This window comes from Mytilus galloprovincialis, chromosome 4 (genome assembly GCF_965363235.1).
Source record: "Mytilus galloprovincialis chromosome 4, xbMytGall1.hap1.1, whole genome shotgun sequence".
NCBI classification, from domain to species: Eukaryota; Metazoa; Mollusca; class Bivalvia; order Mytilida; family Mytilidae; genus Mytilus; species Mytilus galloprovincialis.
Genome location: NC_134841.1, coordinates 103,076,693 through 103,093,513, shown reverse-complemented (window position 1 = coordinate 103,093,513; position 16,821 = coordinate 103,076,693). Strand labels below are relative to the sequence as shown.

General features: G+C 30.6%; 1 protein-coding gene across 1 annotated transcript in view; it reads right to left on the bottom strand.

Annotated features, from left to right (window-relative positions):
* Window positions 1-16,821, bottom strand: part of LOC143073687 (uncharacterized) — a 42,180-nt gene that overhangs the window by 17,528 nt on the left and 7,831 nt on the right. The window contains exons 2-3 of the mRNA XM_076249429.1: window positions 15,308-15,375; window positions 9,967-10,971 (exon numbers count right to left, since the gene is read on the bottom strand). Of these exons, the coding sequence (XP_076105544.1) occupies window positions 9,967-10,971; window positions 15,308-15,331 (1,029 nt within the window). The 5' untranslated portion in view covers window positions 15,332-15,375. The remainder of the gene's footprint in view (window positions 1-9,966; window positions 10,972-15,307; window positions 15,376-16,821) is intronic.

The following is a 16,821-nucleotide window of genomic DNA, read 5'->3' as shown; positions in this document are numbered from 1 at the left end:
ATATTTAAATAAAACCTCTTCAAATTTTTCATTCATTTTATGCATACAAATGAATTATTCTATCTTAATATAATTACGCATGAAAAACAATATTTCAACTGTTTAAACAAAATGTAAAAAAGACTGTGTTTACACTATCCAAATTGTATGTTTAACTCAAAAGTCCTAATAGCAATTAGATATAAAAGTTAAGAAAAACAAGAGTTTTAAATTAGGTAAGCCTAAAGACATGATAGTTGCACTTTATGTGTGAAACGCCTTTAAAACCAATGACAATTAAATACATGTTTTATGAAATTTGCCTACAATTTTTCGGAGACCCTGCCCTTAAGGTTCATGCACTTAGGAATGTTCTTTTACACTGTGGTGATAATTACTAAATTAAAGACGCCCATACATTATCGTGTAACATATAAAAGTGCTACAGCTACAGACATATTAAAATCAAAAATATTTAAAAAAAAAAAAAAAGACTACAGACTGTAGGGGTTTGATTGCTTGGTGTTTAACACAACTGTCAACACTATTGTGCTTTATTTGCGGTGCTTAGGTTTTTGTTGGTGGAGGAAGCTGGAGTGCCCAGAGAGAACCACCAACCTTTGGTAGGACAACTGTGTTCCTAGTCTATAAAGTTTGGAGTCGGAAGCACCTTCCATGGTGCAGGATTCAAACTCTCAACCTCAGTTTTGAAAGTTTGGAGTCGGAAGCACCTTCCATGGTGCAGGATTCAAACTCTCAACCTCAGTTTTGAAAGTTTGGAGTCGGAAGCACCTTCCATGGTGCAGGATTCAAACTCTCAACCTCAGTTTTGAAAGTTTGGAGTCGGAAGCACCTTCCATGGTGCAGGATTCAAACTCTCAACCTCAGTTTTGAAAGTTTGGAGTCGGAAGCACCTTCCATGGTGCAGGATTCAAACTCTCAACCTCAGTTTTGAAAGTTTGGAGTCGGAAGCACCTTCCATGGTGCAGGATTCAAACTCTCAACCTCAGTTTTGAAAGTTTGGAGTCGGAAGCACCTTCCATGGTGCAGGATTCAAACTCTCAACCTCAGTTTTGAAAGGCTATAGTAATTAGACTACTTAGACCACAAGGCCACAGAGTTTTAATGTTGTAAACTGCAGTCTCAGATTTCAGATTGATATATACATGTTTTCCATAAATTTAAAGCACTGATCTATCTAAGATAAGTTAAGCTATTAAGGTTACTAGGATTTGAATTTTGGACAGATTGTTTCTTCACCTTAGGTAAACTTCTATCAAAATATTTATATTTCATTTGATTTGTTACCAAATATTGGAATAAAGTAAAGACAAAAGTCAACAATGAAATCTAGGCTTTTATCATTCCTTAATTCAGAATTCATTTGACAGTTTTAACTCTCACATTTTTGGCATTCTATACCAGTAACATGTATTAAACAGTTAATTTATTTTTCCAATTTTAAATTAAAATCTCCTTATGAAAATTTATAAAGTAGCATATTAATTTATTGCAATAAAAAATCATAATATCTAATAAAATTTGTAGATTTAGCTAACAAAGTCCTTATATTTGTATAAAGTAGCTTTCGTTTATAGTGGAAAATTGTTTTGACGTTGAATAAGCTACAATTAAAAATTGCTTGCTGGTCCCTCTCTGTGATTACCATTATATTACGCTGGTTCATTTCCCAATCAATCTGTCACCAAGGGAAGATAAATAAATCAATTTTCGTTCATAGTCTTTTTCAAAAATGATGAACGGTTCTTTATATTGGTATGTAATCATTTTAAACGTTTCAAATTTATGAAATTATATTCGTACATCAATGTTTTTGATACACCAATAACAAAAACTGAAATATATTGAATTGATACATTTTGTAATTATTCAAAATTATATCAGAAACCTAAACTTAATTATAAAATAATGAACCTGTTAAGGGGAGAGAATACTCGCATAACTTTTTCGAATTGGCACATAATACAACGAAATGTCACTCTTGCATACAAATGGCACATCAATATAATTAATTATCTGCGAAATCGTCCCCCACCTTCAATGATGATTCTAAATTATAAATATAACCAAAAGTTGTTAATCTATAGATAGTTAAGACTAATGAAAGCTAACCCAATGTAAAAATATTTCTTTGCAATTTTTTAAAACTTCCTCAGAAAAATACTCGAGCCACTTGACTTTCATAGCTCAAAATTAACGTTTTTACACAATATTTGAATAAAGTAGTGGAAGATTATTCGCTTCTCAAAGTGTAAGACGCAATAAAAATCGTATGCTTGCACCATCCTACCGAAATACGGATTCAATTAAGTCCTGAACATTTCGACATTTCTTCGTATATTTTGAACAAAACCGGTTTTAACCAAATCACAAGTACGTGTTAAGATCCGACTAAATACCTATTTTCCTATATGGTCCGGTAAAGTTGCTTTATAAAGGCTAAAATTTTCAAATTCTGAAGACATCTTTCATTATAGTTTTTATGATAATAACCCTACCTCTACAAGATCTTAAGAGGGCCTTTTAACTCAGTTTTCCACATTCTCATAGACAAATCAATAGACCTTTTTTTTTTATTTCCCACAGTAAAAATATAATATTGGTTCATATCATAAATAACATTTACATTTTGATTTCTTAGAAAAGATAGATGTCTTACATTTGTACAATAATTCCTGGAAAAAAAACTTCCAATAAAGGTTAGCGCCTTTTTTTATTTTGGTGAAAGTTTCATCTGCATGTCTACAGATACAAGTACAGCCTTATAAATACATATTAAAATACATCACCTGTCTATCAATACAACGAGTAGGTATAAACCGATGTTAAAATCTAGTGATATAACACTGTTACACCTGACTTAATGATAATCTACGTGGAATGTCAACACAGAGAGGAAAATGTCCCGCAGATATCATTTTGACATGTCTCGAATCGATACAGGAGACCAAAACATAATAAGTACCAGGGTAGATTTTATCAGAAATTACAATGATGTATTTTACCATTAAAGGGACTATAAAAGAAACATATTACATCATGACAGTAAATTATATTTAATATCTTGGTCTATTATATATGTAATTTATGATATGACTTAACAAATGTTTACATTTTACATGCATCTATGATCTAGTGATATAACTGTACTGAATTAAACCTAATTTTATACTTCATTTAAAGAACAGAAAAGTATTGGGACCCTGGTTAAATATTTTAATGAACAGAAAAGTATAGGGACCCTGGTTAAATATTTTAATGAACAGAAAAGTATACACACCCTGTATTTCACTCTGTCATTAATGTTTTCAGCTCACTGATGAGTCTTATGTAGACGAAACGCGCGTCTGGCGTATAAAATTATAATCCTGGTACTTTTGATAACTATTCAGGCATGACTTTGGTCATTTTATTACAGGTGAAGTTACAAGTAAAAAACATGTTGATCAATTATTTGTTCAATACTGTATTTTCAGTATTTTAGAATGTTCAACAAAAGAGTGATCAAAAGAAGGTGGTAGATAGAGCCAAAAGATTGAAGGGCATGGGGGTATTATAAGAGGAATGTAGGATCAGTATACACTGTCTATAGAAGTTATCCACAATAAGATTCATAAAAGATGCTGATCAAAGTCAGCAGAGTCAAAGATGTATAAATGTTACCACACAACACGACCAACAAGAATAATTAGATTTAAAATCCAAAGAACAGTCTATTATTGCATCACAATTATCTTATTGTACCAGTTTTTGTTGAATTTTGAAGGTTAAAATCTCTCTGTAACCTTAATTATCATTTAAAATGTATACAGTGAAGTTGTCATGCATTTTAATACATATCTGAGTATCTGTATGGGTTCATTAAGTATAAACACAAATGATATGCAGTACTTGTTATAGGGAGCTTTGTAACTAAGATTGACCTGAAATGACACACGTATGTACAAGAACTGACAAGGAAAATAATTCTCAATGTGCATTTTCACTCCAACAAGATGTTAAATTATGCAAAATACCGTGGTTTATCTCCCTTTATATTGAAACAGTAGTAAGTTTGGTGTCAGACTATTTACTTTACATCAAAGGTAACTAAGACACTTTAATTATTAATTACCAGTCTATAACTTTGTCAGTTAACAGTCACTTTACAATCTCTGTGACAGATACATGTATCAGGACCTGTAAAACTATCTCATGTAGACAGATGTTCTGTGTGAAAAACAAGACGAAAAAATGTGTCAACTGTCTTGTTCGTGTTATTTAACACTACTACAACTTCCTGTGGAGGGATATATACATGTAAAAAAAAAAACAGTTTTACTTATTTTATCAACACTTTTCTGTTTTCAGGTTATGTTTTTGTTATTTATAAAAATATAGATATCAGTTATTCTAACTAAAACCCTGGTCCAAAATTTTGCCTTCTACTGAAGATTACCTATACTCATGGTAGTCTCCAAAAATATCAAAGCACTAAGGAATGCCTCTTGCCAACCTAAATGATTCAAACAGTTGTCACAAAAGACTGCAACTTGCCAACCAAAATGATTCAACCAATAGGGACTTTTTTTTTGCCTACTTAAAGTATTAAAGCAGTTAAAGGCCAACTTAAATTATCCAAACCCAAAGAACTACTTAAAATGATAAAAGTATACAGGACTTCCACATGCCAAACCGAATAGTTCAAGCACCTCTGGCCTATATGCAAAAGGGTTAAAGCACCAAGGCTGCAGCCTCTTGCTAACATATATGAATCAAGCACTAAGGGCCACAACTTCCAATCTTAAATGTTTCAAAAACTATGGAAAACCTCTTGCCTTATGTAAGGGCTAAAGCACAAAGAATTCCCTTTTGTCTTCTTAAAGGGCTTAGAGTACCAAGGACAGTCTTGTAGCCAACCTAAGGAATTCATACACCAATGACTGTCTTTTCACAACCTAAAGGATTCATACACCAAGAATGCATCTTGCCAATTAAGGATTGCTACACTAATGACTGCCTTATATGTCATCTCAGAATTCAAACACCAACGACCTGCCTTGTCTATGTCAGCTTCGGTTCATTATCAAAATATGTTATAATAACTTTTGGGGATATCATATCCAAAATGTGGTTTTAATTTACAGTGTCAAAAAACATTTTTTTTCAGCATTGTCATTTTAAGCTAATGTTATCTATCACTGCCGAAGGTTAATAAATGGTCTATACAGAGTATATAAAGTTAAAATAAAGCTTTATATGGTTATCTCGAATGATTAATGAACGTCTACAAATCTTGGCAGACTCAAACACTTTTTGGGAAGATATTAATCTGTATTTATCAGGATTAAATATTTAGCAATGCAACAACGCCATAGTGGAATAAAAAGGTTGTTCAGGCTTGAAATTGGCCAATACTCAACTATTAGTCAAAGGGAGGGGTGCTTGTTTCTTCTGGTGAATCTGACAAATTTAATAATCTTTTTATAATATTTTTGACAAATGAAATTCAAATGTGTGGGATAATGGTTTTGTTTATTCTTTGTGAATCATTAAACATGAAGCATATATGCATCATTAATTATGTAAAAAGCAAATTACATATTTTGAACTTTTGGGTGCACAAAATTTAATATAACACCTTATGGAATTGTCACCAATCAAAGCTTCTTTGACACTATTCAAACCATTTCACAAACTGATAAGATTTTAAAAATAAAAATTCCAACTTAAATTTAATAAAGGTTTAAATAAAAGATATTTTAGTTTCTTAGTTATTTTCCATTGCATATTTTCTATTACTTCAATAATAATTCAAGAGATATTCAATTGGTAAAAATTCAACGAAATGTTCATTAATTCAAAATATGAGAATAAAACAACAAACCTGCAAATTTAAATCCAATTATGAAATATTTAAACTAAAAATCGATGTCCAGAAAATTCATAACAGTATAAATTTCTTCAAATCTCCGTAAACAATATTTCAATATTCATGATCACCAAATGCTCACCTGTTCAAGGTGATATAATTATAGTTTAAAACAGGTATCTACCTGAATATATTACCTATAATAATGTTAGTATTACATACTATTTTATGGATTCAATCATGTATAAAAAATCTCACCTGTGAAAAATTTCTACGAATTATGTCCCAAACAAGAATGACATGTAAAAATTCCTTTTTCGTACAAATTCTGGACAGTCAAAAATTACAATGTCCTTTTCATATCTACGAAAAATGGTTATATAAGAACTTATTTCAAACTTTTTTTAAGTCCTTTCTTAATCCGTTCTACAAGGTAAAGTAATTTGAATGGGTCTATTTTAAAAAGTGTATTGAAAATCAGTCTATAGTCTGTATCATAAAAGCTGTCAAAGGGGATTAAGCATTATAATATATATATATATATAATTGTGTTAATTAATCTAATGAAATTATGAACTGCAGACAGATCTGTGTTCAGACAAGTCAGAAGTTCTCTATTGTTAGGGAATTGTGTTTATTGGTGAAATAAAGTGTTCAATAATAAATCACATATTGCCCTGACATTTTTACTTCAAACAGGAGTTGAAAATCTGTTTAGTTACCAATTTATTTGAAAAAAATAAAAGCGCTACTTCACAATTTTTTAAAAAGACCTATGTTTACTTTCATAGTGTTAGGTAGTGATTTTTCATATCATTTCAAGTGCATTAATCTGTGGTTTATGAAATGACAAATGAGTATGAATGAAAAGAAATTGGGGTACACATCAAGAGACAGCAACCTGACAACATAAAAAAAACTAAACATGGGACATCTTAAGGAATAAATATGGTCTTCAGCAATTCACAGGTGTATAAAAATAACTGAAAATATCTTATATCACAGGAGTCAAAAAAGTTTGTGAATAAATTTAGCAGGTACACAGTACACCCATTATGTAAGAAATATTTAATTCAAGTACATACAAATTAAATGATAACTTATCATTTTCATGTTTTAGCATTAACTCAGTAAAATTAGCATATAAAATTTAAATATATTTTTGGTGGATTAAAATACAACCTTTTTTATATTCACATTAAGACCTTTGTAGTGTTTAAAAAAAATGTTTTGCTCTACACCAAAAATTAGCCAATGCTGTGTTTACAGGCTGACTAAAGCCAGCACCAACTATCCACTTGTGTTTGTGGATAGTGGAGGTTTGCTTCAGTCAGACTGCTATGTATTTCTTTTATATATTTGACTTTTACAAACTGGAAGTGTACTATTTATGTTTAGTCTTGGGAAATGAACATTTAGAGGTGATACTAGCAGATTATTTAAAAATGCCAAGACTTTAATACTAAGGGCTGAGACAACAAATCATTACATTACACTTCAATATAAATGTAGCATTATTGTATTGGGCCCCTATAATTAAGTTATGGAAGGGATTCATTCATAAGATGGCCATTTGTAAAGATAGCATGTCCTTTTAAATGAGAAGTCAGATTGCAAGGTCACAGGTCAGATTTGACAATGTTTGAGCCACATGGAGGAGGTGACACTGACATTTTGTTATAGAAAACTTTAAATTTTCAAGTTTCTTGACATAAAATAAAACTTAATATCCTATAAATTGTTCAAAGTTAACTTCTAAAACATTTAATACTAACATATTTATATAAGATTTTGATTTATTGACTGAAATTCAATAACATGAAACTTTTTTGAAATGTGGTCTAAAATCGTTATCAGACCACTTCAACTGTTGTCACTCCACAAAAAGATATTTTAAACAAGATTAAAATCCCATCTGCTTCCCCTATCGACATTCCATTGATTATCTTCAAATAGGGTAAATATATGGACATACCATTAAATAATAGGTTCTGAAGGTAAATTGTGTGTTATTAATATGATTCAAAGTCCAGATGAAAAAATTTGTATAAAGTCCAGTTATAGCTTGAAATATACATCTCTCTCTCATCTGATGTGTGATCAGAAATACATTACTAGAATAACACATTATCATACCACTAAAATGTGTTAAAATTTTTATAGTTAGAAATTGTGAACCAGAGATAGAGAAATATGACATGAATTAATTTGTTATCAATGCAAAACAACAGCATCAAAAGTGCAACAGTTAGCATACTTTTAAAAATAAATCTTTTTCAAGTCTATTAGATGAAAAATCCAACTCAATTTCCAACCTGTAAGACAAAAATCCTTCTTCATATCTAAAAAAGTTAAATATTGAAGATATAAATCATTTCTGTAAATTCAGAAATTATTGCGAGGTTTTCATTATTGCGAAAAATGCGACAGAGTTGTAAACGCAATAATTTAAACTCGCATTTTGAAATATTTTATATGAATTAAACAGGATTTTTCTCAAAATCGTAAATTATTAAAATTGCATTTAAGTCTAAACTGACAAAATCGTAATAATAAATGCATGCAATAATTTCAGAATTTGCAGTATTATCTTTTTTAATAAATGTGTAAAATAGTTGTTCGATGTTTGATCTCCCACCAGAGGACCTTTTTATACACAATAAAAGACTTCGGTCCACACTTGTCAGATCAATCAAGGCTGATCACATGGTTAAGAACTGCTTTAACTGTCAATATCAATGACTACAATTAAAACCCTATTTTCTACCTTATTACTTTTCTATTGATTAACACATCTAATTATCAATAAAGAATAATTTAAACTCTAAGGGAGACAATCCAAGTCTATAATCTGAATTGAATTCAAGGAGTTATTCTTTAATGATTAATTTATATCTAAAAATTGAGGAACATAATTTTTAAATCCTTATTCAATGGATTAATATTTGCTGAAAATACCTTTGACCTTTTATATGTTAAATAGAAATAGCTGCAGAAAATAAATATATAAAAAGATAAAATAGAAACCTTCAGATCTACAATTATCACATGAATTTTAAAATGAAAAATAGACATATATTACACAAAGGAGTAGGTCCGGTAAGGACTCATTTTGGCCTCAAATTTCAGTTTCATCTGACGAAAGATTTTGACCACTTTTTAAACACTTAAGTGTCTATTTCACTTGATTCAATTAGTTTATGTGAAAGATTTTAACTGATTAAGTCATTAAAAACGATCCGATTGAAGCTCAAATATGAAAAATCTCTCAAATATGCCAAAAAAACGTCACTTTTCAGATGGTTTTTGTCAAAAATGAAAGTGGCCACATCCGTGTTCATCCACAACCTTTATATATGTTATGTATTATCATAAAATACAACTTACATTGCAATATTAAGGATGAACACGAATGCGGCCACTTTCGTTTTACACGGAAACCGTCTAAAATTTAACTAAAATGATAGAATTTTGAAGATTTCAGTAATTTAGCATGACTTAATGGTGCTACAACCCGATATATGTGCATTGTATTGTCAAAAACAGCCCATATTTATGTAGCAGAAGCATTCAACTGTCCAATAAATAACTAAAAGTTTACATTTTAACAATTTTGTAAAACTGTTATATTTTTGGGCCAAAAAGGGGCCTTACCGAACCTACTCCTTTCAATGACAAAAAATTTATGTTTTTTTGTTATATCTGAGGAACCAAATATGTTATAACTTATAACTGAAATTATTAAGTATTTAAAAAAATTTTAAAAAATCGAAAATTGTTAAACATTAACATGATAACCATTACCATTTACAGTTTAAATTATTTACTCCACTAATAAAAACTGGCCACCACGAAATAGCTCAAAAGCGGGGCTAAAAAGTGGCGTTAAAAACTCAAAAAATCAAATCAAATAAATTATTTACATATCTGAGAAGAAAAATCCTTATAGAAATATCAAATTAACGTAAACACTGTGGATTCATAATTACTTGTGGAATACCAAATTTTTATAGATTTCCCAGATATAGATAAACAACAAATTGAAATTTTCAATTAAGTTAAATCACAAAATTACCTGAATCCACAGTAAGGAGTAATACTATCTTTGAATTTACCTGAAAATATTGTCTTGTGGAACCATAACTAGGGACAATGCTTAATCCCAAACTTTCTGTCGGATCTTTATCTATTTCATACTGATAGGGAACAAAACCATCATGGTTGTCATCCTCACTTTCTGATGCTGAGTAACGCATCACAAAACTATTCTTAGATCCTTTGCCTTCACTTGATTGACTTCCTGTTTCTGATGATTTGGTCTGTTTAAATTTCCTCTTTATTTTCAGAATGACTCTAAGAGGCATCTCTTTAAACACTGTTACACATTCATCATGTGACAGTGTTTTTAAATCTAGACCATTAACTTGTAATACTTCATCACCGACAGCAATCCCTGAGGAGCTGCCTGTTGCTCTGTATGCAGCACCACCTATTGTCACAGTTTTTACCCGGACAGCCGAAATATGTTCTTTTGTTTTATCCCCCTCAATCCCCAGAATCATCCCTAAATTTTCTCCAGGTAATCTATGAAGGACTACAACTTCTTCCTGATCACAGTCCAAACTTTTATCATTTTCTGTAGATTCACTACGATTGCCATAGATCTTTCTATATCGTCCATAAGTACTATGAGTCGGTGAACTAAGATTCGAAACAGTCTCACTCTCTGAATTGGACTGAGCATCAAAAGAACTAGAACTATCCGTCAGCACTGAACCATACGCTGAAATTAAAGAACCACCTAAAGCACTGTCCCTATCTCTGGATGTCAAAGAACTACTCCAGTTTGTGGGAATGTTTTCTTTATCGAAACGAAATGAATCCATGCTTTTCTTTGGTGATTCTGAATCAGCACTATTCCCGAAAGAGTTAGGATATCTCCGTTTACTAGGACTTAGATGTGGATTATCACTGTTAGAGGAATCATCATCCTGATGAACCAAGGGAGGCGACTTCAGATGAATATTCCCAAATGTTCGTGACTCCCACTCAGAAAGATCTGAATCTGTACTTTCCATTTTATATCTGTTTTCTGAGTTCGAAATTTCTTCAGATTTTCCCTTCAATGAATAAAGAGAGAAACTGTTTAATTAATTAACAACATCATTTGTAATAATGCGCCATCTTATTACTCTAACTTCTAATTTAATTTTGATCTTGTGATTCAAAAACTTGAATAAATCCTGATCCAAGTAACTATGTTACTTTCCTTAATATCCGTAATTTTGATGCATGACATACACACTAAATCCTTTATACTTTATACTACACATAATTTATGACAAACTATTAAAATTTTACTAAAAGTCAGAGTACTTAGTTCTTTGACTTTAAGCATAAATGCATGTAAAAATTATCATAAAGATGACAGCTAGTAAGAAAATTCAGCTAAATACCAACATCTGTTTACCTATTTTCCTCTAATTAATTATTCATGCATAATAAGCCAGGTAAAAACAGAGTAATTAATTTCTCTGATTAATAATTCAAGTTTTAGGCCTCTAAGTTATCTCCCTTATATTGCAATGAACATGAGAACTTAAATTACACATCTCTAAAGTCCTATAATATTCTTAAATAGATTTTTCAACTTTAAAAAAGATTAGTTATTGAGCAATGAAATTTAGTTTATCCAGATTTATTGTTTATATCATGTATTGACCACCTTTTTTTTGCTTTCAGTAAATTTTGTAAGAGAGGAAAGGCATGCAATCTTTATCAATTGCATGAATTATTTTTATTTTAATGCTGTTTATTAAAAAAATAATCAATCTATTCATAGTATATGACCTTGACCTTTTGATAAGTTGACCTTAAAATCAATAGGTATCTCCCTTTCATTATATGTGACCATATTGGAACCTATTGTTCAGTGGTTGTGGTTTATAGAAGTGTTTTTTGTTTCTCGATTATATATAAATTAAACCGTTGGTTTTCCTGTTTGAATGGTTTAACACTACCATACTCATTTTTGGGGCCCTTTATAGCTTGCTGTTTGGTGTGAGCCAGGGTTCCATGTTGAAGGCCATACTTTGACCTATAATGGTTTACTATTGCAAATTTTGACATGGATGGAGATTTGTCTCAATGGCATTCATACCACATTTTCTTATATCTATGTATCCTAGAATTGTTGAAATCCAATATACAGTATTAAAGTAAGCATTCAGAAATAACAATGATTAATAGGCGAACAGCCAGGTAAAACCTTACTTACATCGCCCCTTCTACCTCACAGTATTGAACATAATATACATGTAACATACTGCAAGTTTTAATAGAGGAATATGATTTAAAACATTGATTATCCTTGAATATCCTGTAACCTCAAATTAAAAGAGTACAAATATCCTATTATTAATTAGTTCAGCAAATATAACTGTTCCTTATGTATTTAAAGAAGATATTTAAGAAAATAGGCTCAATGGATACATTGATTGATTGATTGATTTGTGTATGACACCACTTTCAGCACTATTGTGTTATTTCCTGGCTGTCAGTTTTTATTGGTGGAGGAAGCCTAATTTCCATGGAGAGAACTAACGAAATTTGCTAGGAAAACTGACATATACTGAATATTGGGATCAGGAACCAGTCTACAAAATCACTACCTCAGTGTTGACTTGCTAGTGATACAGTAGTTCAACTTCTTATAAGATCTTATAACACTCACCCATCAAGGCCCAATGGATACATATTTTGTAATTGTAAAATATATATCAATAAGTAAAACAATATGTAATACGAAATACATTTCAATGCAGTGATTTAAAAATCCTCATATTTACTGTAAATATTATCCATACTTTGTCAAAAATTAATCATTTTTTTCATATTTCAAAAATTAACAGCTTACCTCAATTAATATCGTTTAAATTCAGAAAGGATACACCAAAAAATATTTTACCTTAATTGAAACGATGAATAAAATCAATCACCCATACCTTTAAAGGTAGGTTAGTCAATACCACTCTTCTTCAAGAAAAAGCCAATAACAGTCATAAATAATTGATGCCATTAGTCTAATAAAATCAACAAATCAACCTACACAGCAGAAATTCTATGATTATGTCAAAAAGATTTAAAATTTCATTCAATAAGACTTGTATGTAATAACTCCTAATACACATATTATATTTACATAATTATTTTAACTAACAGGTGGGTTTATGACAACATTATTAAGTTTTCTAATAGTTTTTTTCCAAACAACTACATGTTTAATCAATATATAATAAAAGACATATGACATGGTATAGCCATGTAGTGTAAATAGATGGTAAACATCTAGATTTATGGATTTTTGTTGCATAAGATTTAGCAGTACCATACAAGATCAAACTCATGCATCTTACAATTGCATTGGGACAATAATTATTGTCAGCTATTTTTTTCAAAAGCATTTGTTGTTCCTTATTTATCTTCAATATAGGAGCATAAAAATAAAGGCAACAGTAGTATACCGCTGTTCAAAACTCATAAATCCATGGACAAAAAACAAAATCAGGGTAACAAACTAAAACTGAGGGAAACGCATTAAATATAAGAGGAGAACAATGACACAACATTAAAATGTAACACACACAGAAATGGACTACTGAGCATTAGACAAAATCCTATGAGAATAACAAATATAACATCAAAACCAAAGTTATAAACTATTAGATGTGCAGAAAGTATACATCAACAATTGACCTAATGCTTGGGAGTTTGGAGAAGATAGACAATAGACACACCAAGTTATGTCCTTTAACCGAAAAGTTCATCAATTATGGGCACCTTTATGACATCATTTACCAGATAGAGGGAATTGCCTGTATCCCTCAATTATCAAAGTTCATCATGCATCTTTATGATCGTCATTATGCAGGATAAATTAGAAATTATACTGTTTGTTCCATAGGTACTTTATCACAATTCCCTAATGACAGCAGTGCTATTTATCTTTTTTCTTTTTTTTAGTAGTGCTATTTATCAATTATAAGAATTTAGTTTGCCTAATACAGCATCATATTTTTTCAACAGCTCGCTCAGCATAGGAAGGAAATGACGATGGCTCTAAACCCACAAATGATGTTCACTAAAACCACAGTTTTTGATGGAAATGCATTGAATTCAAAGTGGTCTATTATATTATCAGTTAAAGAGAAGTGAAAGGCAGACCAACTGGAAGATTTTTCAAAGATAAGATACAAAATACTCTATACCTATGTTTGATAGTTTAATTGAGATATAAAATCATTACATTTTTGTTTTAGATACTGACTTTATCAAGAAGAATATCAAACCAGCCACACTTTATAAATATTTAGGCCATTTATAGACATCTGTTTCATATGCAAGCACTTACTCATCATTAAGGGGGCTCCTGGGTATAAATCAATTTTTTTTCTAATATAGGATTTCACTATATTTTTTTATAAATGAACTTTATCATATACTTAAAAGAAAAATGAAATAAAAAAAGGGAAGAAGCATACATTTTTTTTAATGTCCTTTTTTTCTGTTGAGCTAATAGGAGGTAATATCGAAATAAAAAGATAACCTAATTACAAAAATCGCTTAAATTTTACAATTATTTAGTTTATGTACAGCGTATGTGAAAACAATAATAAAAAATATAGGTCACCGATGAGTTAAAAGAGATAATTTGGAGCTTTTTCAATGATATAAACATTTTAAAGTCATCTAGGGCCAAACGGAATCGATTTTTTGGGTTCATTATTTTACCATATCATAAAGTAATAACTAATAGTGTAATAAATAAAATTTGTAATAAAAAAATAAAGGTTCAATTTTTTGCTGAAATTTTTGTACCCACGAGCCACCTTAAGGAAGAAAAGTTGACCGCTAAAAGTTCATTGTTGATTTCCATGGGTTGTTGTCTCATGGCTGCATTTACAGTTAAAAGTCTTTTTTATGCCCCACCTACGATAGTAGAGGGGCATTATGTTTTCTGGTCTGTGCGTCCGTTCGTTTGTTCGTTCGTTCGTCCGTCTGTCCCGCTTCAGGTTAAAGTTTTTGGTCAAGGTAGTTTTTGATGAAGTTGAAGTCCAATCAACTTGAAACTTAGTACACATGTTCCTTATGATATGATCTTTCTAATTTTAAAGCCAAATTAAACTTTTGACCCCAATTTCACGGTCCACTGAACATAGAAAATGAAAGTGCATGTTTCAGGTTAAAGTTTTTGGTCAAGGTAGTTTTTGATGAAGTTGAAGTCCAATCAACTTGAAACTTAGTACAAATGTTCCCTATGATATTATCTTTCTAATTTTAATGCCTAATTATATTTTTTATCCAATTTCACGGTCCATTGAACATGGAAAATGATAGTGGGAGTGGGGCATCCGTGTACTTTGGACACATTCTTGTTAATATCTATATTAAACAAACCTGTTTTTCTGCTACTTTCTCCATTTTGATAACTGTTATTTTTCTAGGATAATATGGATAAGTAGGTCCTGAAAGTATGAATTGTTCATGTTAACATCACTATAACTGTGATCTTCGACAGGATGAATATAATAAGACAGTCAAGAACATTTTTCTTCAAATACTGTTTCTCTTCAAAAAAATATAACTTGCATAAATTTCTATTCATAGAAACAGACATTTTTGCCTCACTAAAAATAATTGGTACTCACAACTCAAATTTGTTAAATATCCACAATACATTTTAGGTACTCAAAAATAAATGTTTTTATAATTCATTATATATATTTGAAACTGGTTTTAAAATGTAGCCTTCACAACTAGCAACTTGAGCATGAACTGAAGGACAATCAAAATACTTCATAGAAGTGTGAATATTAATTTGTCAATTATAAATAGCCACTGGTCAGTTTGTGATGACCTGAGATAATGTTTATGTAATGTAAAATAACAATTGTCAACTTTCTTTAAATTGTGATAACAAATAGTGTAAGTTTTGACACATTAAATCTAATTTACTCTATAATGTACATCTGTTCTTTATAGTGGAACTGATTTAATCTTGACCACTGGTCAAATGTGTTGAGACAGACTGTAATGGGGTTGTATAACAATAATTAAAGTACTGATTGAACGTCTCATATTATTATGTTCAGGGTTTATATTTGATATTTGTATTGTATTTTTGTCCATCTGATGAGTTAAGCCTTTTTCAACTGATTTTTATAGTTCGTTCTTATGTTGTACTGTTATACCACTGTCCCAGGTTAGGGGGAGGGTTAGGATCCCGCTAACATTTTTAACCCCGCCACATTATTTATGTATGTGCCTGTCCCAAGTCAGGAGCCTGTAATTCAGTGGTTGTCGTTTGTGTATGTGTTACATATTTTTTTTTCGTTATATTTTTTTGTTTTTTTGTTTTTTTTGTTTTTTTTTGTTTTTTTTTGTTTTTTTACATAAATAAGGCCGTTAGTTTTCTTGTTTGAATTGTTTTACATTGTCATATCAGGGCCTTTTATAGCTGACTATGGGGTATGGGCTTTGCTCATTGTTGAAGGCCGTACGGTGACCTATAGTTGTTAATGTCTGTGTCATTTTGGTCTTTTGTGGATAGTTGTCTCATTGGCAATCATACCACATCTTCTTTTTTATATTGACTCAGTTATTTTAGAGTTTGTATCCAAGATGAGAGATTATCATTGAAACAGTTAATTTCATATTTATTTGGGGGTTTTCTAGGTGTGTTTTTTAGCACACATTCTAAATTATGATACCACCAGAATCCTGCATCAGTTTATGAGTTTGTTGAAATTCATCAAAGATACCAAGCATTTTATTTTGCTAGCCATACAAGTGTTGTTAACATAAGAATAACAACTGGTGCTCATATAAGTGGCAGATCCAGGGGGAGGGTACCACTTGTTGCCCCCTTTGTTGTTTTTACGATCAATGCATTTCAATGGGGACATATTTTA